This window comes from Ovis canadensis, chromosome 11 (assembly GCF_042477335.2).
Source record: "Ovis canadensis isolate MfBH-ARS-UI-01 breed Bighorn chromosome 11, ARS-UI_OviCan_v2, whole genome shotgun sequence".
NCBI classification, from domain to species: Eukaryota; Metazoa; Chordata; class Mammalia; order Artiodactyla; family Bovidae; genus Ovis; species Ovis canadensis.
In genome coordinates, this window is record NC_091255.1 from 64,256,469 (window position 1) to 64,279,368 (window position 22,900).

The window sequence follows — 22,900 nt, forward strand, 5'->3', positions numbered from 1 at the left end:
CTACCCTCTGTGAGGTCCGGCCCCTCCCGCCGACTGCTCTGCCCTCCCACCTTGCTGCCCGCGCCTGTAGCCCGGCTGCGGACCGCGCCCCCCGCAGGCCCCTCCTACGCCGCTGGCCCGGCCCGGCTCCTGACCCCGTTTTAACCTCAGCCCCGGCGTGGGGCGGGGCGCGGTGGGTGCCACTGCTCAAGACCGAGGGCTTCGCGCAGGCCGAGGAGCAGGTCCGACCCAGCGCCCGCGAGCCGGCGTGGTCTCGGGCAGGCCCGGGGAGAACGAGGTGAGGAGAGGGAAGGGGCGGTGGGGGCAGGGGTCGCGGGCGTCCTGCGCCGTCGCACGCCGGGAACCTCTGAGCTGGCGCGGGCAGCGGCGTCGGGGCTCCGGCAGGGGGCACTCGTGCGCGGTCCCACCCAGGCCCCGCCCCGCCGCCCGAGGCCCCGCCCCGCCGCCCGAGGCCCCGCCCCGCCGCCCGAGGCCCCGCCCCGCCGCCCGAGGCCCCGCCCCGCCGCCCGAGGCCCCGCCCCGCCGCCCGAGGCCCCGCCCCGCCGCCCGAGGCCCCGCCCCGCCGCCCGAGGCCCCGCCCCGCCCCTGCGCTAGGAAATGACCTCAGCGGCGGCGAGGCGCCGGCGGCCTAGCCTGCAGCGCCGTGGACGCGGGGCGCGCGCACGATGTCGGCCGAGCGGCCTCCGGGCACGCGGGCGCGGCGCCGACGCGGCAGGTGGGTCCCCGGCTCTCTCGCCACCCCTACAGCTCGCGGGACACCGGACAGCGGGCCCCACTGAGCGGCCGGGAGGGGCGTTCCGGACTTAGGAAAGCTGCCCAGGTCTGGAGACCCTTAAGATCCGCTCCTTTGGCCGGAGGGAGAGGCACCGAGTCCGGAGGGGAGACCCCAGCGGGGACCACCTTTGTAGGTCACGTCACCGCTCTCCCCTCCTTCAGAAGAAGGCTCAGAATGGAGCTAAGGACTCTTAGCACTGCCCCCTTCTTGAGAAGGGAGGGCCAGGTTTCTGCCCCTCGGGAGGCCAGTGTAACCAGTCCATCCCGGGGAGAAACTGGCCGGTACAAGGGGAATCAAGGAGGCACCCAACCCTCTGGCCGGCCCCAGCCCGGGACTGGGCTTTCTGGGCTGAGGACTCTAACATAAGGGAGAGGGATGGGGAGATGGGGCTTGGAACCCTGCTGGGACAGATGCCCACAGCCTGGAGCCCCGGCCCTCTCAGTCTCAGGGAGCTGTGGTGGACCAGTCAGTAGCTTCTCGATCGTCTTATACAGGCATGGAAAGTGTCTGATATCCACTCATCCACCCCCTCATCTCAGTGCACCTGACCCTACCCCAGCTTTGGTGTCAGCTGAGAATAACCTTGAGGCAGACTGGAGGACAAACACATTCACCCCTCATCTCTACTCTTGTGTAATCCCAGAGACTATCAGGATTCTTTAACTGAGCAGCAGGTGCCTGGCTGGTGCCCAGTCTCCACCAGAAGCCAAGCTTGGTGGGCGCCCAGCCAACCCCTGAATGCCATGGACTGCCCAGCCCTATCCAGGGCCCATAGGGCTGGGAGCCCTGCCTCCACGCTCCACGCCTAAGACCTCTCCATTCGCCTCTCCCCCAACCCAGGTGTTGTCCTTAGTCCCACCCCAGTAAAGAGCTGCTGCGGCTGGACAGTCATGGGGGATCCAGGTAAAGAGGAGTATAAAATCCAGTGTTTTGATGCAGAGACCCAGCAGCTGCTGAAGACAGCTCTCAAAGGTGAGCGTGGGGAGCCCCCTGAGCCTGGCTCCACAGCACCAGAGAGGGGACCAGACCGGAGGACTGGGATGACCCTGGGAAGGCACCACCCTCTCCCTTCACTTTCTGAGAGCAGGAGTCCGCAACATAATTCTGGAACTGGAAGACATTTAGGCCAGTATTTGGGAGTATGAATCATAGATCACAGTCACCCCTCAGATTGTAAAGTGTTTTTAAAGTACCCAGGAAAGGAGGGTGAGGCACAGAAAACCCAGTTCCTGCCGCTTAAGTCCTTAAACCTGCTGGACCTGGTTTCTGCGTTGCTGCAGCCCCTCTCTTGAATATGCGGAGCTGCCTGACTTGGGACAGAAGATGGAGTGTTCTGCTTGGCAGAGGAGCTCCACTAACTGTCCTGGGCCAAGGCCCTCCCGCAGCACTCAGGACAGAAGTTTGACTCAGCGAACGATTAGCAATGCCTGTAGCGTGCCAAGCTAAGCCTGCAGAGAGGCCCTCCCTGGCCTGCTTTTGTCAGGGGTTCATGTGTGTGTTGTAAGAACACTTTCTTCCGTAAAATGGCTGTCAGTGTCCCATCTTCAACCTAGTGCCAGGAAAAGACGTGTCCTAAAAAAAATGAGCGCTCTTTGACTCTATCAGCCACACAACCCTGTTCTCTTATTGGGTCACCAGGAGGCTTATGGCTGCAGCTGCTCCTGTGTGATGTTTCCTCTGTTTCCTGATCTCTTTAATTTTTTTGGCCGCACTGCATGGTTTGCAGGATTAGTTCCCTGACCAAGGATCGAACCTGTGCTCCCTGCAATGGGGAGCATAGTCCTAAATACTGGACCTCCGAGGAATTCCCCCTTCTGGTCCTTTCAGTTCAGTTCAGTCGCTCAGTCGTGTCCAACTCTTTGCACCCCTCTAAACTGCAGCCTGCCAGGCCTCCCTGTCCATCACCAACTCCTGGAGTTTACCCAAACTTGTGTCCGTTGAGTCAGTGATGGCATCCAACCATCTCATCCTCTGTCGTCCCCCTTTCCTCCTGCCCTCAATCTTTCCCAGCAGTGAAAGTATATAATGGGAGTGCTCATCAGTGAACACCTCAAATCCTTTAGTAGCAGGTGGAGGCATATATAACTAAGCAGCTCTAGACTCCCCACCTGTCTTTACCCTAGATCCAGGTGCCGTGGACTTGGAGAAAGTGGCCAATGTGATTGTGGACCATTCTCTGCAGGACAGTGTGTTCAGCAAGGAAGCAGGACGCATGTGCCACGCCATCATTCAGGTTGGGTGGGGCTGGCAGAGAAGGGGAGACGCTTTGAGGAAGGTGCTTCTGAAGTGGGCAGAGGCCAGCAGGGCAGAGAGGCGAAGGGCTGGCCTCAGAGGCAGGAGAGGAGGAGGACAGCAGGGAACTAGGCCTGGGAAGCTTGGGCCCCGGGACTGCCCTTTCCTTTCCCTGGCTCACAGGCAGAGAGCAAGCAAGCGGGCCAGAGTGTCTTCCGCCGTGGACTCCTCAACCGGCTGCAGCAGGAGTACCAGACTCGGGAGCAGCTTCGAGCCCGCTCCCTGCAGGGCTGGGTCTGCTACGTCACCTTTATCTGCAACATCTTTGACTACCTAAGGGTGAGGCCCCGCCAGCCACACCCCGTGCAGCAGAGGCGGCCCACCTGTCTCCTGCGCCACTAAGCCAGTGCTCTGGGCCCTGCTCTCCCCCCGCAGGTGAACAACATGCCTATGATGGCCCTGGTGAACCCCGTCTACGACTGCCTCTTCCGGCTGGCCCAGCCCGACAGCCTGAGCAAGGAGGAGGAGGTGAGTGGCCCCAGCACCAAAGACTGTGGAGATGGGCTCAACTCGGAATGCCTGCCCCTGTCCATGGAGACTTTCACTTGTGGGGCAGGAACCTGGTGGGGGTGTTCATGGCCTGTCAGGGTTACAGGACAAGGTCTGGGATTTACCCAGAACACAGCGCAGCTAGAATCTCCTGGTTCAGAGGCTGTGTTCCCAGTAGGAAAGCAACTGGGGATACTGGTGGCCCAGAAACTAAACTGGGACGGGGGGCCGGGGGCGGCAGGGGGAGTGGGATTGAGAAGCAGTTTGGGGACGGGGCCTGCGTACACCTGGCCCAGGTGAGAGATCTGAGGCAAGTCTTTGAGCTTGTTCCTTTCACATGAGGCAGAGACAGTGCCCACCGGGTCGTGTGTGGATGAAGCGGGGGAAACGTGCACAGGCCAGGCCCGGAGCCTGGCACACAGCGAGCGCTCAGTCAATGGCTGCTCTGTGTGACAGAGGGCCGTGTCTGGGGTCACCTCCCACTGCCCCTGCAGGTGGACTGCCTGGTGCTGCAGCTGCATCGGGTCGGGGAGCAGCTGGAGAAGATGAACGGGCAGCGCATGGATGAGCTCTTTGTCCTGATCCGGGACGGCTTCCTGCTCCCAGCCGGCCTCAGCTCCCTGGCCCAGCTGCTGCTGCTGGAGATCATCGAGTTCCGGGCAGCCGGCTGGAAGACCACCCCGGCTGCCCACAAGTACTACTACAGCGAGGTCTCTGCCTAGGCCTCCAGGCTTCCTCCCCAGCGGCACCGGCCTTTCTTCTGCCCACCTTCCAACCTGGCAGCGGAGTCTTCACCTCTGCCAAAGACTTCTTCCCTTCCAGACTCAAGAGCGCCTGAGATGATTCCCACTTAATGCAGCGGTCCTGCCCTGAGCACCTTCTCTCCGATTCCAGGATTGCGGAAGGCAGGCACACCTGCTCCACAGTCCCAACAGCCTTTCTCTCCCCTCACCGCTGACCTGGGCAACTCCCGACAAGCACTGCCCTGTGGAACCATCGGTGCAATAGCTATCTTGGTACCTGTTTCCCCATCTGTAAAATGGGTGCCCAGAGCCATTGGTGGGGACACTTAGGGATATCAAAGGGGACGAGCAGAGTCACACCAGAAACTGCTTTTTATACATTCTGTACAAGGACCACTTTAGAACCGAGCGTATTTTCTCCAGTTGGTTTTAATGAATCGTAATACCACATCACGTGTTACACCAGCTCAGGACGAGAATTTTCTAATAAACTCTTTCTGATACTAAAACTACTTCTTTTCGTATCACCCAAAGGTCCACCCCAAGCTGAAGGAAAAGAAGGCTGGATGAGCCCTAGGTTTCTTAGGAGGAAATCCAACTTGATATGCGCCCCCTTTCCAAGGAGATGGGACAGGGAGAGCGAGTTCCAGCCTCCAAAGAAACGATGAACAGGCAGTAAACACGGGGCTCCGTCCTTGGTAGGAGGCCCACCTGCCCAGAAGAGGGAACGGTACCCTTAACACACAGGCGTTCTGCAGTGTGGCAGCGGCTCACGCTGTTTCTGGCAGCAGAGTGCGCTGCCGTCTTCCCGGACCCTCTGCCCACACTCTACCACCAGCGGTAGTGGGCCAGCGCGCGGTTGGCCTCGGCCATCTTGTGCATGTCGTGCTTTCTCTTGATCACAGGGCCGCGGTTGTAGAAAGCCTCCAGCAGCTCCTGAGACAGCTTCTCCGGCATCAGCATCCGCCGGGGCTTCTTCTCCCTGCACTCAGTGATCATCCATTTCATGGCCAGGAAGCGGCGACGCCGGTCAGCCAGCGGCACAGGGACCTGGGCAAGACGGGACAGGGGCAAGTTAGGCTGAGAACTGGCCAGGACTGCAGCCTCCTTCCTGCCAGAGCTCCGATAAGTAGCCACATGTCCACTCAGGGCCAGCCCTGGCAAGGGTGCTGGGGAGGAGGGCCTGACTGCTCCTCTCTGAGCTCCTCTCACCCCTGGCTGACCTCAGTGCAGAGAACATCATAGGCATTCATCACACAAACGCTCCTTGAGCACTGGCCTCTTTCACCTCTAAAGGGAGTTCAGCCAAGTTGATAAAAGCACCACTGGGAAAAGCCCTGTCAGCTGGCATGACTTAGCCAACACAGATCATGAACGCCTAGAAACAGGTCTCTCTTGTCCCAAGAATCATTTGCCAGGCCCCTACTATGTGCCAGGTACTGTGCCAGACCCTAGGGACACAGGCATTGAGAAAGTCTTTACCCTGTGAGGTTTACACTGAAAAAAGAAAGACAAAACAAATATATATTTTTTTTAAAAAGGAAAGAACACCCACTTATGACCATGAAGTATAATTAAATGCTAGCTTCCCTGGTGGCTTACACGGTAAAGCCACCTTCGCCTGCAACGCAAAAGACCCGAGTTCAATCCCTGGGTCAGGAAGATCTGGAGAAGGAAATGGCAACCCACTTCCAATATTCTTGGCTGGAGAATCCCATGGACAGAAGAGTAGGGCAAGTCCCAGTCCATGGGGTCGCAAAGTCGGATATAACTAAGCGACTAACACTTCACCTAGTTCAGTTAAACAGTGATGAAGCATCAGTCGAACACTATGTTAGACACTGATGTATAAAGATGAGGTACAAACATAGCTCCTCACCATCAGAAACTTATACTTTGGAACACAGAATGCTGGACAGAAGGGGCAATGGGGGAAGTACTGTGGGCCTTCTAAAGAGGTCATGTAGATAATTTTTTGGCTCTTCCATCTTCTGCCTGTAATCTTTATACCATGGGACTGAGATGAAAAGACCTTGGCACTCTGCAGTCCTAAGAAAGCCATCAATCTTGGCCCAACTCTAAATACCCCCCTCTACCCCCACCATTTCACACATGAGCAGCCCTGCTTTCCCACCCTGACCACTCACCTGGTAGAAATGGCCCCCCTTGAGGATGGGTACCAGCCCAATCACAGGCTCACAGTTTTTCAGTGCTTGATGGAAGATGGTGTAAGGGTTGCGTTCAATGGTTGCCTGTTCCTCTGCAGAAGCAGCATGGTACTTCTCAAACTGCTTCCTTTTCACAGCTTCCAGGGTCTGCAAAGGGATACAGTGGAAGAGGATACCCCAGGGTCCCTAAAGGGTTCACCCAGCTGGGCTAGGACCCTGTCCTTTATTCCCATCATCCTGTTCTTCTTCTATAGCTGCCCAGCTATTCCTTTAGTACTTCTGAAACAAAAACCCTGGACTAGGACAGAAGAATGAGCTAAGATTTGTAATGTGGGGCTGGGGGATGGCAGTGCTTGACTCCGGTAGGACTTCTTAAAGCCTCTGCTCCCACACATAAATACAGAGAAACTCTGTACTTCTAATGACAGGTACAGAATCCATTGTTTTTTGTCTTAAGATGAAAGAGCCAAACACAAAGCTATGGGGAAAACAAAGATGACAGAGAGAGGTACTGTTTACCTGTGTCATGAGGGATCTGGCCAGTATTTTGTTTCCTCCTTTCATCATCATATTGGTGAATTTACTTTAAGAAAAAAAGATGTTTAGGTTCCCAAGGCTGTCACAAAATCCTTCCTGTAGATCCTTCCGCCTTCCCCCGTATAGTCCCACTCTGTGGAACAACAGTTTGTTTTCTGCTAACCTGATCACTGGGTCTTCAAACACAGAGCATGTTTTCGTGGCTGGGGCAGCTTTAATAACCTGAGTCTTCCTGAGCTCCCGCTCATACGTCTCCTCCTCAGTCAGCTGGGCCAAGGGCTTGCGGTAATATTCCTTGTCAGTCTGGGGATCCTGGTACTCAGGGCCATAGCGGCTCCACCTCACCTGCACTAGCCTGGGGTGGGGGGAAGAGGAAGAGGAGGGCAAAAGCTGACTCAAGTGAAAAGGCTTGACTTAACAATAGGCATGTATGCCAAACCGCCGCCAAGCGAGCAGCGAGGAGATCGCCAGCCATAGCTCAGCTGCAGTAATTCTTGTCCCAAGAGGTAGGAGGACCTCCCCTAAAGAGGCCGGGAAAGTCTGCTCCTCAAGTGCCTACAGTAAGGACAAGCTCCTGAACTTCAGAATATAGACAATCCGCCTATGCATCTCCCCCCCACCCCCCACCTCCCAGCAAAGAAAATCCCAGTTCTGAATTCTTCAACAAGATCGCACTTTCAGTTCCAAGTGAGAATTCCTCAGGCAGGGAGCTACTACTAAGCTTTCAGATTGACCCAAACTCACGGAGAGGGTTAAAGAGGATTGGACTCATTTATCCCGGCCTCCCAGGCTCTCTCCAGGTCCCTGTGAGGCTTGCCTGTGGCCCCCTCTTTTCCTCCCTAGCAGGTCTCTCCGTGAAGACCCAAGAGGACTCCCAGCTGCCGCCACCCTCTCACCCTGGAAGCCGCAGGGCAGCTCTCCGCACGCCGAGACCCAAGCCGGACCACCCTAGCGCAACCTTCACCATGGGGGCAGCCATCTTGGCTGCCAGCAGGACCCCACAGAGACTGCCCTTGGCGTGCCTGACCGAGTGACTAAAGACGGGGGAAAAGAGCTACAAGGTCCTAGCTCTGCGCATCACCCTGTTAATCTGGGCCTGAAGAGTCTCTCACTCCGAGGTCTAAGGCGGAGAGTCAGAAAGGAAACGTTCGCCCTCGCATTATCCGTCGCAGCCTGGCAAGATCCTAGACGGCGGCGCTTGGTCTTCTCAGGTCCCTATGCAGGCCCCGCCCCGGCTCGTCTCTCTCAGGTTCTCGCGAGGTTTGAGGCCTCTGGGCCGGCCCGGGCGGCTGCAATATGGCGGAGGCGGAAGGGGAGAGTCTGGAGTCCTGGCTGAGTGAGTATCCGCGGCCGAGTCTGTTCGCGCTCGAGCCTCCCCTCTCCCCAGCCCTCGGCTGCCTCCCCCGGCCCTGCGGTGGCGCCGCCCGGCAGCCCGCGCCAAGCCTCGCACGCGCCACGAGCGCCCCGGGATCGCGCCCGTTCCTCAGCTCGGCGGCCCGGCCCGTGCTGTCTGAGCCGCGGCGCCTCTTCTCGCTCCTGCGCGCTGCCCGAAAGCGACAGCCAAGTGCTTCGGGATGACATGCATAGGCGTTTTGGGGAAACTGTGGTGGGGCCGCGCAAGGCCGTGACTCCGGGACCCCTGCGCTCTTCCGACGCAGGGGAAAGCTCCGAACTGGGGCTGAAACTCCGGGAGCGGTGGGTGGTGCTGAGCATACCCACATAGCTTCAGAATTTTGACCGTGTATTCCAGTAGAAGTGACTGCTTCGCGCAGGCTGAATGTTTGAGGTGAAAATAATCCAGAGAGAGAGGAAAAAAAGAGTACTTTTCCCTGCAGTAACCGAAGCATGATGAAAGCTCTGTTGGGGGACCCTTCTCCCCACCCCCCGCATGTCTTAACGAGTCATTCGTTGGTAAACTACTCAGCCAAGCTGAGAGACGCAGCCCGATATTGTAGTTATTGCGGCCTATTGCTATGATCGCTCATTTATATTGCTGTGAGGAAATACAGGTTAACTTTAGCAGGTTGCATTTGGCTGAAAGGTTAGTACGTTGAGTTTACTAAGTATGGGCTAGAGGAGGTCCCTGGAGCCCTGTTTAAGTGAAGACAAATTGGGCAGGGTGACAAGACAGTCTGGAGTGGAGGCGCTGCCTTGTGCATTGTCAGTTACTTACTAGAGCCTGCAGCCTCTTGAGGGGTGATGCCCGTTTCCTCCAATTGCCTGAGTCCCCTTGATAAGAAACCCTGTTCAGGTGGTTGAACGCAGGTTACGTTTGCAAGGTCTGCAGTTGCAGGCAGGTCACAGCCTTCTGTGTATATGGAACTGTTCTCCCAGGAGCTCAGAGTGCTCCAAAGACGTTCATTTATCAAGAATCCTAGCAAAGTAGGTACTGGTGTCACAGTGTCACAAGAGGACACCTTGGCTCTAATCAGCTCACTTGCCCAGAGCCACCAACTGGATATAAATACTCTGGAATTGGTTCCATTTACAGATGTTAATGGGGACTTCGTAGAAATTTAAATGACCTCAGCTGAGTCTAATCGGCTAGGTTTAGAGTTTAGACCTGTTTTTGAGGGAGAGTGGAGATGGTGATGGGGGAGAGGTAAGGTATCTGTAGAGACTAGAGCTGAGACTGGCCTTTGGCCCTTTCCTGTTACTTAGACTGACGTTTTGGGCAGGTCTCAGGTCTCCCCGCCTCTCCCTCAGTTCTGCTCCCAGAGCCCTTCTGCTCAGTCAGGTCATTGCACTGCTGTCCCCCTGCCTCGCTGCGACTTCCTGGCATTCTTCCTTGCTTCTGTCAGCTGGATGTTCTTGAGCCACCAACACACATTCCTCTCCTTTCCTGAAAGCCCTGTTCCCCTTTACATGCTTTGAAACCCATCCCAGCATCTTCTTCCCCACAAACCATCTCTTGATGACTTCAGCCTTCTCTAAAGTCCTGTCATTACTGCAGTTAATCAGTGCTTAATGAATACCTGCTGTGTGAGGTGTTAACGAAAACTAAGTTCAAAGTCTTTGCCTTCAGTTTGATGATAGTGGTGCTGGAGTGGATAAAGCATTTTTAAGTAAAAAAGCAGGAACCATAAATGCTAAAATACAGACAGTTTATTTTGGGAAATTGGGGATAAGTGAAATGGGAGATGGTTCTCCGAGTGGGGAGATGGCACTCAAGCTAGGCCTTAAAGAATGGGAAAATAGGCTAAGAAAACAGCAGACAGTGGTGTGGAGGGAGCAGGCCATGTTTGGGGCATGCAGTAACAGACGTTTGATTCAAGCAGGGCGTTCCTGTGGGAACATGGGAGAGGAAGCTGGGAAGAGCCAAACTCTGGACTGGCTCCAATTCCACCCGAAGGAGTCTGTGTCTCCAGTTAAGGGATTCCCATTCATACTGTACCTGTTAAGTCAGTGTTCTGGGAAGGTTCCTATAGGTGTTTTACAAAGGATGGATTGGAGCAGAAGTTCTGGAAGCAAGTGAGACATCAGGAGGTCAGGGCAGGAGTAAGAAAACAATTTTATAAAGACACTGGGGTTTCCCAGGTGGCTCAGTGGTAAAAAAAATCTGCCTACCAATGCAGGAGAGGCAAGAGACTCGGGTTTGATCCCTGGGTCAGGAAGATCTCTTGGAGTACAAGATGGCAACCAATTCCAGTATTCTTGCCTGGAAAATTCCATGGACAAAGGAGCCTGGTGGGCTGCAGTCTGTGGGGTTGCAAAGAGTCGGACACAACTGAGTGACTGAGCACAACACACAAAAAGACATTGAGGTGAATTCTCTGGCAGGTCAGTGGTTAGGACTCCGCACTTTAACTGCCGAGGGCCAGGGCTCAGCCTTGAGGGGAAAAAACATAGTAAAGACATGGAGAAGGAAGAGATTGCTAAGTCTGCTAAGTCACTTCAGTCATGTCTGACTCTGCAACTCCACAGACGGCAGCCCACCAGGCTCCCCTGTCCCTGGGGTTCTCCAGGCAAGAACGCTGGAGTGGGTTGCCATTTCCTTCTCCAATGCATGAAAGTGAAAAGTGAAAGTGAAGTCGCTCAGTCGTGTCCGACTCTTAGCGACCCCATGGACTGCAGCCTACCAGGCTCCTCCGTCCATGGGATTTTCCAGGCAAGAGTACTGGAGTGGGCTGCCATTGCCTTCTCCAAATGAAAATGGATGAGGAGAGGGAAGAAGGAGCCTTCAGACCTGGGTGCCTGGGTGGGGGCAAAAGGAGCTTTGGAATGGTGGCACCATTTATAGAAATAGGGAAGTCAGGGAGGAGAAATGATGAGTGTTTTTAGACTCGTTTCTGCACCAGATGAGCACTTAAAATTCCCGTCTTGTTTTGCTCTGGTTGTTTCCTCACGTGCTGCATAACCTCCTCAAGGGTAGGGTCCGAATCTTGTACTTTTCCTGTGGTTCCTCCAGGGCCTGACTTGTCTGCTTAGTTTTCTGTGGCTGTTTAACAAAAGACTTGGGGGTTGACTAAGTCTCCTTGATTCAAGACCTTCGCACTAAAGTTTAACGCTTGACTTCCCCTCCATCCCTTGCTATGTGGAACTTGTCACTGGACTGTTTGAGCCGTGTTGGGGCGGGGTGGCCATTGCTGTTCCCCTCCCTTCTGGACCAGAGGTCCCACGACAGTCAGTAGTTGAAAATGAGAGCAGGATGTATAGAGGCAGAGACACAGACTAGCATAAGGCTTTCAACAGAGGCCCCAAAATAGAAACCTGGAGCCCAGAGGGGCCGTTCTGGAAGGCAAGATCTACAGGGGAGGCTCCGGCGTCACCTCTGTGGCAGGTGAAGGGGAACATTGAGTGGGTGGTGGGTGTGTGCATCTGCCAGGAGGCGGTGGGCAGGCGGAGTGCCTGAGTCACCCCAGGTTATCTCCAGAGGTTCTTGCAGTTTTATGGGTGACTGAGGTCTGCTGTCTCAGCTGGCTGGAGAGTGGGGGTAGATACTCAGAAGTGGGGAAACCGTGGCTGAAACCACGGCTTTGTGTTCATGTGTAGGCCGAGAGCTCCCTGCGGGTTTGAGGTAGAAAAGTCATTGGGGGACAGGAAGTGGGATTCTCGAGCTGTTGAACGAAAATGAGAAGTAGGTGGGAGCGTTCCTGGAATCAGAAATGGAGTCGTGGCAGCTCCAGGCAGGACACATTTTTGGTGAACGCCCGTGGCTTTGTGTCTGTGTGTGGGGAGGGGAGGGGCTGTGCACCTGTCCCCTGTGTCTGTGACATCTTTTCCAGTGGCAAACAGTAGAAGGCGTGTGACTGCTCCCAAAATGATTGTAGTGACAGGGGCAGGTATGGCTCCTCAAACCATCTTATTTTTGTATCCCACACCCTCTTAATGTCATATGAGAACTCCAAGCATCTCAAATGCTAGGGATTAGTAACAAAGCCATGCTGACACCTGAGAAAATTTTAGGCACCTGGTGGGGGAGACTCAGAGCTTCTCTGGAGGGTGACAGCCAGTAGGTCCCTGTGGCAACAAACAGTCCCTCTGGATAGAATTAATCTCCCTTCCCTCCAAGCATGACATTTTCAAGGGCCTGCTAATTCTCTTTTCAAGACTGAGGACTGACATCTCTCTTTTCCCCCAAATATGATCCTAAACCACCAGAATTTTCTGGCCTCCAGAGCAGAAAAGCTGCCCTGCACGCACAGCGCTGGACACTGCAGGTCTTCCCGCGACCACTGGGTGGCTCCTGCTGCCTTGTGATGCCTGTTGAGGGGCGGGGGATGGGGCTGGCTAGGAGTCCCTGTTAGGATTTGAGCGTGGAGCTAGTGATTTTTAACATTAGGAAAAGGGAAGTAAAGAAACACAGTCACGAGCAATCAGAATTCAGGAACCTCTAACATCACCCCTTGTTGGGAAAGGCTTTTTCAAGGCCCTCACTCTGCTTTTGGCCCTGGTGGAAATCTGCTGGAGGAGCCTGGACTTAAAAAAGGATACACGCCTTCAGTCTTCCATTTGTTTTCTGAACCTGGAGCCCTAAATTTAGCACACAGCTTGAGAGTGCTTTCTGGAAGAGGCTGACTCCAAGATCTGAATCAGAGATGGGAACGCATTTAACCACCCTCAGCTGGGGCCGTCCTCTCTAAGCACAGGATCTGGGCATGATGGAGAAGAGACGACACACGGCAAGTGTTAGGAGACTTGGCATTTACCTCCTGGAGTTTAAACCCTGGGACACCCTCTTCGGTGCTTGTCTTTGTCCTTGATCGTGGAAGACCATTTAAACTGAGGGATGCTGCTTACTCAAGCTTAGGTTCTGTTTCTGTGACCCCATGGACAGACAGCACAATTTGTGCTTAGAGGGCTCAGTAAATGTCATTAGCTTACCTTAAAATGAGAAGCTTCAGATTTGTTTTCTTTTTTGTTTGTAACTTTAAGAATACTGGACAGAAAGCGATATTTATAGGGAATTCGGTAGTGGTCCGGGGTTAAGACTCTGCTCTGTCACTGCTTAGGGCCCAGGTTCAATCCCTGGTCAGGGAACTAAGATCCTAGAAGTCATGTGGCACAACCAGAAAAAAGTTTTTTTTAAGTATTTGTATTTGAGTTGCTATCTGACTGAATTATTGAGTCTTCTCCATTAGAGAAGAAATCATCACATCAGTGCCTTAAAAATGTGAGGAAAACCTTCCATGGTGTCCTCCTTGCTCTCTGTAGCAACTAGTTGTCGTCTTCTTCGTTCTCTCCCCAGATAAAGCCACCAATCCTTCTAATCGCCAGGAAGACTGGGAATACATAATTGGCTTTTGTGATCAGATCAACAAGGAGCTTGAAGGGTGAGTCTCAAACTGGTAGGGGGCAGGTGAGAGATGGTTGACTGGGAAAGTGAAAAACTGGCAAAGGAGGGCTGGCCAGGTGGCCGAGGGGCAGCGTCCTGAAGGTGTGGTTTTGCTGGTCTCTAGGCCACAGATCGCCGTCCGACTGCTGGCCCATAAGATCCAGTCTCCGCAGGAATGGGAGGCGGTCCAGGCCCTGACGGTAGGTTTTTCTTGCTGGTGATGGATCTTCACGAGTCCGCTGGGATCTGTGAGGGGGTCATGGCTCACGCCCTCGGCCAGCTGAGCATCCTGGATACAAACTAGACTTACCTGGACCTTGCACAGTCAATTGTTCCACAAACACGTGTGCCCCGTGCCAGGCCCAAGCATCACGGGTGACTGAGTGTGAACACGAGGTCTGATGGGAGAAGCAGAGAGGCCAAGGCAGAGGGGTAGTGGCCGTGGGCCCCGGGTGGGGCGCAGAGAGGCTGACAGAGCTGTCTTGCCAGGTAAGAGCTGGCCAAGTGTAATTTGTCCTGTAGCTAAAAATGATGCGGGTCACTAGTGAAGGCATCACCCCAGTGGGCAGATCTTAGCGTTTATTCAGACTCGGGGGATTCAGAGCTGAGTGCAGTGTTGAGGCACCTCCAGGCTTTCCCCTAAGCCAGGATGCCTGGGTTCTCTCCTGACTCCCTTTAGCTCCTGGAAGGGTGGGAGGGGGTCGTTGGGGAGAGGCGCTTAGCCTGCACGCATGCTTGTGCCGTGCGCTCAGCAGAGCGAAGGCTTCATTAACCCTGGCTCTCCAGCGGGGGCAGCTCAGTCCCCCAGGCACCCTGGGCAGCGTCTGGAGACACTGTTGCTGGTCACAGGTCGAGGGGTGCTACTGGCATCTACGTGGGTGGAGCCCGGGGTGCTGCTGAGTATTCTGTAGCACCCAGGACAGGCTCCTAGAACAAGGGATTGCCCAGAACGTCTGTAGTAGTGTGCTTGAAAATCCCCGATTTGTAAAGATGGAAGCTGGGGCAGGGAGCAGCACTTGGGTGGTGCGCTCCTTGGCATAAACTCAGGTGCTAGGCCCCACAGCAGCACCTGAGAACTTGAGGCCCCAGAGGGAGATCGATGGGGCTCAGGGCGGGAAAATAGCATGTCCATCTAAGATGAAGAAAACAGAATTGAAACATCCTCTCCGGCCTGCCCAATATGTTGATCAGCTTGTGGAAAGAGCCCTGGACCCTGAATCAGAGGAGCGTGTGGTCTCTGCCTCCATCTCCTTACCTGTGAAGCCCGAGGGCAGGATCTGCAGGCAGGCCACCTCCAGGGCTGACCGTCTGACTGTCTTGTTATCTGGGCTTCAGTGTTTTTTACTTTAGTTCCTGCTGAGCTTCCCCAGAGGGGTTTGCACCTTGAGGGACTCTTCTGTGAGTAATCCCACTGCCCTGATGTCCCCCAGGGCTGCCTCTTCTGGTTAGGTCCTTCCTCGGGCGAGTATGTGTGCAGTGCCGCCAGCGTGTGGGGTCTGGCCGAGCGCCAGGTCCTGGTCTGAGCGCCTGGCCTCTGTGCTCCAGGTGCTGGAAGCCTGCATGAAGAACTGCGGGAGGAGGTTCCATAACGAAGTGGGGAAGTTCCGGTTTTTGAATGAGCTGATCAAAGTCGTCTCTCCGAAGGTCAGTCGGTGGCAGTTCTGATTCTCAGAACTTCTTTTGTGTTCCTCCCTGTCCCGCCTCACCGGCTTTCACCACGCGGACCAGCGCCTCCACGGGGTTGGGGTTCCCTGGGTCCTGTGCTCAGAGGACGCCGTGCTGAGGGTGGACGTGCACACAGGGACGTCTCTGCCGCCCTCCCGGCCTCAGTGCACCCACTGATGGGGCTCCCGCGACAGCAGCCACTGTTCCTTGCCGTGCTCGTGCGGCCGCCCTCGTCTCTCGACCACGGCCACACACTAGTGTCACTTCAGCTCTGGGCACACGCTTACGGCAGAGGGGACACTTCTTCACAGTGAAGGCATTCTTGTTCACTCTTTCGGGAGAAAGTGCAGTTGTGTGTCTGGCCTGTTGTGCGTGAACACAGTGACGAGCTCCCGGCCTCCTTCCTGAGCGGAGTCTGTGCCCCATGGATGCCGCTTCCCTCCCCCACGCCGGCTCACACCCACAGGTCTGGAGGCGGCTTGGGGACTGCAGCCAGTTAGCAGCCATTTGATTGCTGTGAGCACAGCCTCCCTCTGTCTCTGCCTCCAGGCTGCACACACTCAGCTTTCCCATTTCCTTTGCTCCTTAGTACCTGGGGGACAGGGTGTCTGAGAAAGTGAAGACCAAGGTTATTGAGCTGCTTTATAGCTGGACGTTGGCCCTGCCGGAAGAATCAAAGATCAAGGATGCCTACCACATGTTGAAGAGACAGGGTATGCGGATGTCTGCCCAAGCAGGGGCCGCTGGGCTGGGCTTTGAGGGGCTGAGATGTGTGCGGCCTGCAGGCCTGGTCCCGGGGACCCCCCCCTTGCTGTGTGGGAAAGGGTGCCAGGGTGGCCCAGCCTGTGCGACCACTGCTCCATCCCCTTTCAGGCATCGTGCATTCCGACCCGCTGATCTCTGTGGACAGGACGCTGATACCGTCTCCACCGCCTCGTCCCAAAAACCCCGTTTTTGATGATGAGGAGAAATCCAAGGTAAAGTCCTCGATGGGGCGTGGGCTCACTCAGCACCAGGCTGCACTCAGTTCCGGTGTGTTCCCCGGGGGGTGCTGCCGTCCCTCCGCCTCTGATGCCCTCCTCTTCCAGCTTTTAGCCAAGCTATTGAAAAGCAAAAACCCGGATGACCTACAGGAGGCCAACAAGCTCATCAAGTCCATGGTGAAGGAGGTGGGTGGGCCCTGAGCCCTGGGGAGGAGCCCATGGCCCCAGAGCAGCGGTCCCTTCCCCTGTCCCCAGGGCTCACCCACACGTGGGAGCAGGAGTCGTGGGGCCAGGCTTGGGGGCAGGTGGGCTGCTGCTTTGAAAGAAGAGCTGTCGATTGGGTCTGAGGCCAGTGGTTCCAAGAATCACGTGTTGAAAGCAGCTTCCGTGGGGCGGGCCTTGGCCCGCGTGTCCCCTGGGCAGGTGTGCACCCTCCCTGGCAGGGTTTTGGGGGGCAGTGGGCCAAGTCCAGCTGAGCTCTCGCTCCTTGGTCCTCTCTGGCGCAGGATGAGGCGCGGGTCCAGAAGGTGACCGAGCGTCTGCACACCTTAGAGGAGGTCGATAACAGCGTGAAGCTGCTTGGTGAGATGCTGCGTCACTATAGCAGAGAGGGTTCTGCGGAGGCAGACAAGGAGCTCATGAAGGTAGGCCCCAAGAGAGGGCGTTCCTGCCCCAAGATGCTGCTACACACCTGGCAGTCATCCTCTGCCAGCAGCCAGACCGGGAGGGGTGGTGCCCTCAAGTGCCCATGAGCCGTGGCTGGCTCGTTCCATGCCCCCTCCGTCTGCGTGGCTCTGCAGATCTGCCTCAGGGCGCACCCCTGCTCTCCACCTCGCCTTCTGCCTGGGGACGCTTGGGCAGAGAAAGGCCCACCCTGGTTCCCTGATGTGCTCCTCCGTCCTCGGTCACATAGAGACTCTGAATTCTGAGGCGTGTGCCAGGCCGGGAGTGGGAAGGGACCTGCTGTCCTGGCGGCCTCTCTGCCTGAGCAGGTGTTTTGTGACTCAGAGTGGCCGAGGCTGGCAGCAGGAAGACGTGTGTGCAGAGCCTGACTCTGCCAGGAGCTGACCTGATACCAGGGGAGCCGGGACTCTGGTGTGGATGCTGGGTTAGGTGATATGGGTAAAGTGTGGTACCACCTAACCCATGTATCAGGGGAGCCGGAACTTGGTGGCGTGGATGGTGATCTGGCAGCTTGAGTTTTCCTCTCTGGGTCTCTATTAGGAGCTGTTTGATCGGTGTGAGAACAAGAGGCGGACGTTATTCAAACTCGCCAGTGAGACCGAGGACAGTGACAATAGTTTAGGTGAGTGGACTGGGAAGGGTGGTTGGGGGGGTGACCTGGGGATTTAGATGTGTGTGGTGGGGGCATTGTCAGGCCGGGAGTGACAGATTTCTCTCCGGTACTAGGGGACATCTTACAGGCCAGTGACAACCTCTCCCGGGTCATCAACTCTTATAAGACAGTCGTTGAAGGGCAGGTTGTCAACGGTGAGGTGGTGACCTCAGCCAGTCCCGACTCGGAAGGTAAAGTGTTCTGGTTCCCCACTCCCTCCAGAGCAGCCTGGGTCCCCGGTGCAGGGTGACCCTGTATCAGCGCACGGGCCTGAGGGGACTCTGAGCCCCCCAAGCCCCTCCTGGGAGGTCACACAGGGTCTCCCCCACCTGCCGTCTCCACCAGCTCTTCACCACTGCCCGGACAGGTGCTTTGGGAGGTGGCCAGAGGCTGTGCTCAGGGTCCTTCTCCCCCTGCGCAGTCCGGGAGGGGCCCCCAGTGATTCCTGTCCTCTTCTGTTATCCATCCAGGAAACCAAGGCACTCTCATCGACCTTGCCGAGGTGGAGGTGCCAAGCGGCCCGCCCCCAGCACTGGCCCCCACCCCTGCCGGCTCGGGCATCCCTGTCCTCCCTCCGCCACCCCAGGCCTCAGGCCCTGGCCGCAGCCACTCACCCGGCCAGCCTGAGGCCCCCCCAGGGCCCAGCAGCACGAGCAACGCCCTCAGCCTGCTGGACGAGGAGCTGCTCTGCTTGGGTGCGTCCTGTAGGGGGCTTCCCGGGGCTTCCGGGGCCTCAGCGAGGAGAGGTGCTGGGGCGAGGAGGCCCGAGGGGGACCCTGCATGCTTAGCAAGGGTGGGAAGGAGGGCCTAGGGCAGTGTCCTCTGGTGGACATCCTGTGTGGCTGTGCTCCCCCTTCCTCAGCAGGCGCCCCCTGCAGCATAAAGATGGAAGAGGGTCCATTCCCTTCCAGAAGCTACAGGGGACGCCTTGTCACCCTTGGGCGGCCTGGTGGTCACGGGTGGCCCTCCCTCAGGTGAGGTGGGGCTGGGGCTGCCCTAGCCCAGAGCGTCTTCCACCACAGCCATCTTCTCTGTCCTCAGGCCTCACCGACCCGGCGCCCAGTGCTCCTCCCGCCAAGGCAGCTGGGAACAGCCAGTGGCCCCTGCTCCAGGTGGGGGCGGGCGCCGTGTTGCCTCCACTTCCCAGCCTTGTCCTGGCCCTGGGCACCATCCTGCATACAGCGCTTTGCACGCTCTATCCATAGGACAGCTGCTCTTGCAGAGGGCTCAGCCCAGCCCCCAGGAACAGCGTGGGGGGTGGGCTGGGTGGAGAGCCTGCAGCCTTCGCCACCTGCAGGGCCCCCTCACTCCCACTTTCATTCCCCAGAGCGAGCGGTCGGACCTGGACTTCTTCAGCCCCAAACCCGGGCCAGGAGCCTGTAGCCCTGCAGACGGGCCTCTCCTCCAGCCCTCGGTGGCCCCCGCAGGCAGTTCCCAGGCCCTGGTGGCCCCAGCTGGCGTTCCTGCCCCCAAAGCCAGCCCCTTCTTGTTCTCCACTGGCCTGGCCCCAGCTCTGGCCCCAAAGGCTGAGCCCATCGCCCCTGGGCACCGTGGTTCTGCTTTGGGCGACAGCACCCTGCATCAGCTGGATGCCCTCGACCAGCTTCTTGAAGAGGCCAAAGTGTAATGAGTGGGAGAGGGGCGCTGGGGAGGCAGCCCCGGGGGTTGTGGGGGTTCCCTCTCAGTCTGGTGGGTCAGCTGGAATCTAGAAGTGGGATGAGGGGAGAGCCAGCTCTAGTCTGGGGGTGCCTGTGCGGGGCGGTCAGCAGCTCTGCCTGGTCTTTAGCATGTCTTGTCCTCCTTCCTGCTGCCCAGGACCTCGGGACTGGTGAAACCCGCCACCTCCAGCTGCTTCCCGGGCCCTGCCGCCCCCTCTCTGCTCCCCAGCGGCGCCTCCACTCGGCCTCTCCTCCCCTTCTCCGCGGGGCCCGGCAGCCCTCTCTTCCAGGCCCAGGGCAGCCCCGTGAAGGGGCCCGAGCTCTCCCTGGCCAGTGTCCACGTGCCCCTGGAGTCTATCAAGCCTAGTAGGTGTTGGAGGCTTGGGGTGAGGGGTGGGGGTCCCAGCCTGCAGATGTGTGGGCCGCATGGCAAGGGATGGGTGGGTCCAGGCTTTTCTTGCCAGAGTCCCTGAGAGCCACACGCGGCCCTCCCTACCGTGTCGCAGTCTGTGCTTGTCCCCGCTGTGCACTTGGGAGGTTCTTCCCAGGCTCCTTCAGGAGCTTCCTGGTCCCGGGGTCGCCGTGCCCTCCCGCCTGGCTGCGGTGCTTTGTCTCAGGCCCACCTCTCCCCCCGCCCTCACCTGCCCCGTTCTTACACACAGGCAGTGCCCTTCCTGTGACAGCCTATGATAAAAACGGCTTCCGCATCCTCTTCCATTTTGCCAAGGAGTGTCCTCCAGGACGGCCTGATGTGCTGGTGGTGGTGGTGTCCATGCTGAATACGGCTCCCTTGCCCATCAAGAGCATCGTGCTGCAGGCCGCAGTGCCCAAGGTATCCTCGCTCCCTGGGGCCTCTTCCTGCACCCGCATGTCCACACCCCGTTCCACCTCAAGGGCACCTGCCATCTCTTCAAAGGAGCCTCTCTCTCTCTCTAGTCGATGAAAGTGAAGTTGCAGCCACCCTCTGGTACAGAACTCTCTCCTTTCAGCCCCATCCAGCCACCTGCAGCCATCACGCAGATCATGCTGCTGGCCAACCCACTGAAGGTGAGCTGGAGCTGGGGACCCCACCTGAAAGCCCTGGCTGCCCAAGACTGGACGCCCACGTCCACTGCCTCCCAGCCTGGACTGTTACCGCTTCTCCCACATCCCTTTTCCACCCTGGCCCAAAGGCCAAGTGAGGATGGGGTGGTAGGAGCAGGGCGTGTCCCCTGCACAAAAGCGCCCCAAGGGTGTCAGAGAAGGGGTGTCTGACGCGCGGCCCCTCTGCTGCAGGAGAAGGCGAGGCTTCGGTACAGGCTGACCTTTGCCTTGGGGGAGCAGCTGAGCACCGAGGTGGGTGAGGTGGACCAGTTCCCCCCCGTGGAGCAGTGGGGGAACCTATAACCCCAGAGGACACGTGTTGGCTGCACTTTGGAGCCCAGGCAGGCTACCCCGAGAGGGGAGGCTCTCCAGGCCTGGTCTTCCTTCACATCCTAACCGCTGTGCTTAAGAGCTTTGATGTGGAACAGGGGCCCTGGGCGCCACTGCCAGGAGCCGAGCCGCTGCTGTGATCTCTCTTCCTTCGGCCCCCAGAAGGACCTGTTTTTATCTACCTGTGTGACTTGAAGTGGCCACATACATCAGGAGTGGGGAGAGGCCCCAGGTGCCACCCCCTCACCCCCGCACCTCCCGGCCTGGGACATGGCCCCAAGGCTGGAGTGGGTTTTCCCCTTGCGCTGGCATCTTCTGATGCAGAGACTCAGGGCCCTCCTTCAGGACCACACCCTCACATCCCCAGTTCTCAGCCCTGCTGCTACCCAGGCTTCCCCTTGGCAGGCTCCTGGGAGGAGGGCACAGCCCACAGCTCCCGCACGGCCCTGGGCCCAGAGCAGGGCGCCGGTGCTGCTGGATCGCCACTCCTGCCCTCTGTGGGCAGCACGACCCTGGAACGGCCACGAGGAGTTGTGCTGGGCCCTGGCGGCGGCAGGCTGTGTCCCATGGACATCACAGTAGGATGAGGAACTGCAGCTGCTAGAAGTAGAACTTGGCCTTGCGGCAGCCTAAACCACAACCAGGAAAGGAGGTGGAAGAGCAGTGTTGCGCCTTCTCCGGAAGCAGATGCCCAGCACTCTCCGGGAAAAGGGTGCCTCCTGCTGCGGGAACAGGCCATCTCTCTCACTCACTACCTCTTGCTTGGCGTGGAGCACACCGCTGTGCTGCCCTCACGCCTCTGAGGGGAGGATAGCACTCCGTGTCCTGCTTTGGCCCCCTCCTCCTACCAGCTGGCCTGCAGGGTGGCTCGTGGTTGGGAACAGGAGGCCTCAGGAGCAGGCACGTTGCACTAAACTTATGTCCTTACCTGCTGCCCAGAAACCCCGAGTGTCCCCAGCTGCCGAGGGGCACTGTCAGCGATATGTTGGGTCTGGAGGTGGTGAGATTAGGGGCCTTGCTTGAATCGAGTCACCAGGCCCTATTGCTTCAACAGTGCTCCATCCACTGGCTACAGCTGGGCCGGGGAGTCCAGGCTTCACGGGGCGACAGGCAGGTAAGACCCAGCCGCTGGGGAATGAGCACGTGGCTCACCTGCGCTCAGCTGGATGAGCCAGAGCCAGCTCCAGGGGAAGGCAGCCCTGACAGCTCCCTGCTCTTGCCAGGCTTCCTTAATCAAGAGGCCATCGCCCCCTCCCCTCATCAGCGAGCAGGTTTCACTGCTTTGTTAAGACAGACAAAAGAAAGTGAATCCATTTCACTCCTTAAGGAGTAAATCCAAGAGCTCTCCAGAGATGGGCTGCTGCAGCCCTGGGAAGCTCTGTGGGACTACTACATGGAATGTACCTTTACAATAAGCTTTAGGCTTTAGTTATTTATGTGTTACTTGTTACTATAGAGGTCACTTCGTGACAAAAAACTACTGGATACATCAGCTGCTTCCCTTGTTTTGCTGCATGTTAAATAAAACCATTTTTGCCCTATTTGGAATCTTTCTAATACAGATACCTGTCACCCCAGTGTGGGGAAAGGTACCACTTGGGAATTCCAGACGTAGGCAGGCAGGCAGCTATGCCGGTGCCACCTGAGGTTTCTGTTAAAAGATGAGTTCCTAGACTTTCCTGTTTTAAAGAAGATAACTAGCCAAGGAGAAAGATGAGGGGAAGGGCTAGTTAGGGAGTTCGGGATGGACATGTGCACACTGCTGTATTTAAGAGATAACCAACAAAGAACCTACTGTACAGCACAGGGAACTCTACTCAATGTCACTGTGATGGGGCAGCCTGGGTGGGAGGGGAGTTTGGGGGAGAATGGACACATGTATATGTATGGCTGAGTCGCTCCGCTGTTCACCTGAAACTATCACAGCAATGTTAACCAGCGATACTCCAGCACAAAATAAAAAGCTAAATAATAAAAAAGATAACCAGAAAGTTAACAGATGATTCTGAGGTGAAGCCAAGTTTCAGATGCACAAGCAAACCGCTGAACACTCTTGTTCAGGTTTC

The 22,900-nt window shown here is 57.0% G+C and overlaps 3 protein-coding genes across 7 annotated transcripts; 2 read left to right on the forward strand and 1 right to left on the reverse strand.

Annotated features, from left to right (window-relative positions):
- Positions 1-53: 53 nt before the first annotated feature.
- On the forward strand, positions 54-4,808 carry MIF4GD (MIF4G domain containing). 3 transcript variants are annotated; one of them, XM_069542178.1, is made up of 6 exons: positions 54-277; positions 1,616-1,747; positions 2,899-3,008; positions 3,191-3,346; positions 3,443-3,535; positions 4,051-4,808. In XM_069542178.1, exons 2-6 carry the CDS (start codon positions 1,666-1,668, stop codon positions 4,276-4,278), a joined length of 669 nt encoding a protein of 222 aa, XP_069398279.1. In that variant the 5' UTR covers positions 54-277; positions 1,616-1,665; the 3' UTR covers positions 4,279-4,808. The 3 variants fall into 3 exon arrangements, with proteins under 3 accessions (XP_069398279.1, XP_069398278.1, XP_069398280.1); XM_069542177.1 differs by having other exon boundaries at positions 165-715; XM_069542179.1 differs by lacking the exon at positions 54-277 and adding an exon at positions 600-820.
- Positions 4,711-8,247, reverse strand: MRPS7 (mitochondrial ribosomal protein S7). Its single transcript, XM_069542186.1, has 5 exons — positions 7,901-8,247; positions 7,168-7,359; positions 6,987-7,050; positions 6,447-6,614; positions 4,711-5,349 (listed from the first exon to the last, which is right to left on the reverse strand). The coding sequence occupies exons 1-5, from the start codon at positions 7,981-7,983 to the stop codon at positions 5,128-5,130; spliced, it is 729 nt and encodes a 242-aa protein (XP_069398287.1). The 5' UTR covers positions 7,984-8,247; the 3' UTR covers positions 4,711-5,127.
- Positions 8,247-22,375, forward strand: GGA3 (golgi associated, gamma adaptin ear containing, ARF binding protein 3). 3 transcript variants are annotated; one of them, XR_011246877.1, is made up of 17 exons: positions 8,247-8,340; positions 13,693-13,777; positions 13,904-13,979; positions 15,325-15,423; positions 16,034-16,157; positions 16,318-16,421; positions 16,533-16,613; positions 16,934-17,071; positions 17,652-17,733; positions 17,838-17,954; positions 18,234-18,458; positions 18,805-18,875; positions 19,091-19,386; positions 19,579-19,787; positions 20,084-20,253; positions 20,338-20,468; positions 20,697-22,375. XR_011246877.1 is itself a non-coding variant. In XM_069542110.1 (17 exons), the coding sequence occupies exons 1-17, from the start codon at positions 8,301-8,303 to the stop codon at positions 20,805-20,807; spliced, it is 2,139 nt and encodes a 712-aa protein (XP_069398211.1). In that variant the 5' UTR covers positions 8,247-8,300; the 3' UTR covers positions 20,808-22,375. The 3 variants fall into 3 exon arrangements, 1 of the variants encoding a protein (XP_069398211.1); XR_011246878.1 differs by having other exon boundaries at positions 20,149-20,253; XM_069542110.1 differs by having other exon boundaries at positions 20,358-20,468.
- Positions 22,376-22,900: the final 525 nt, after the last annotated feature.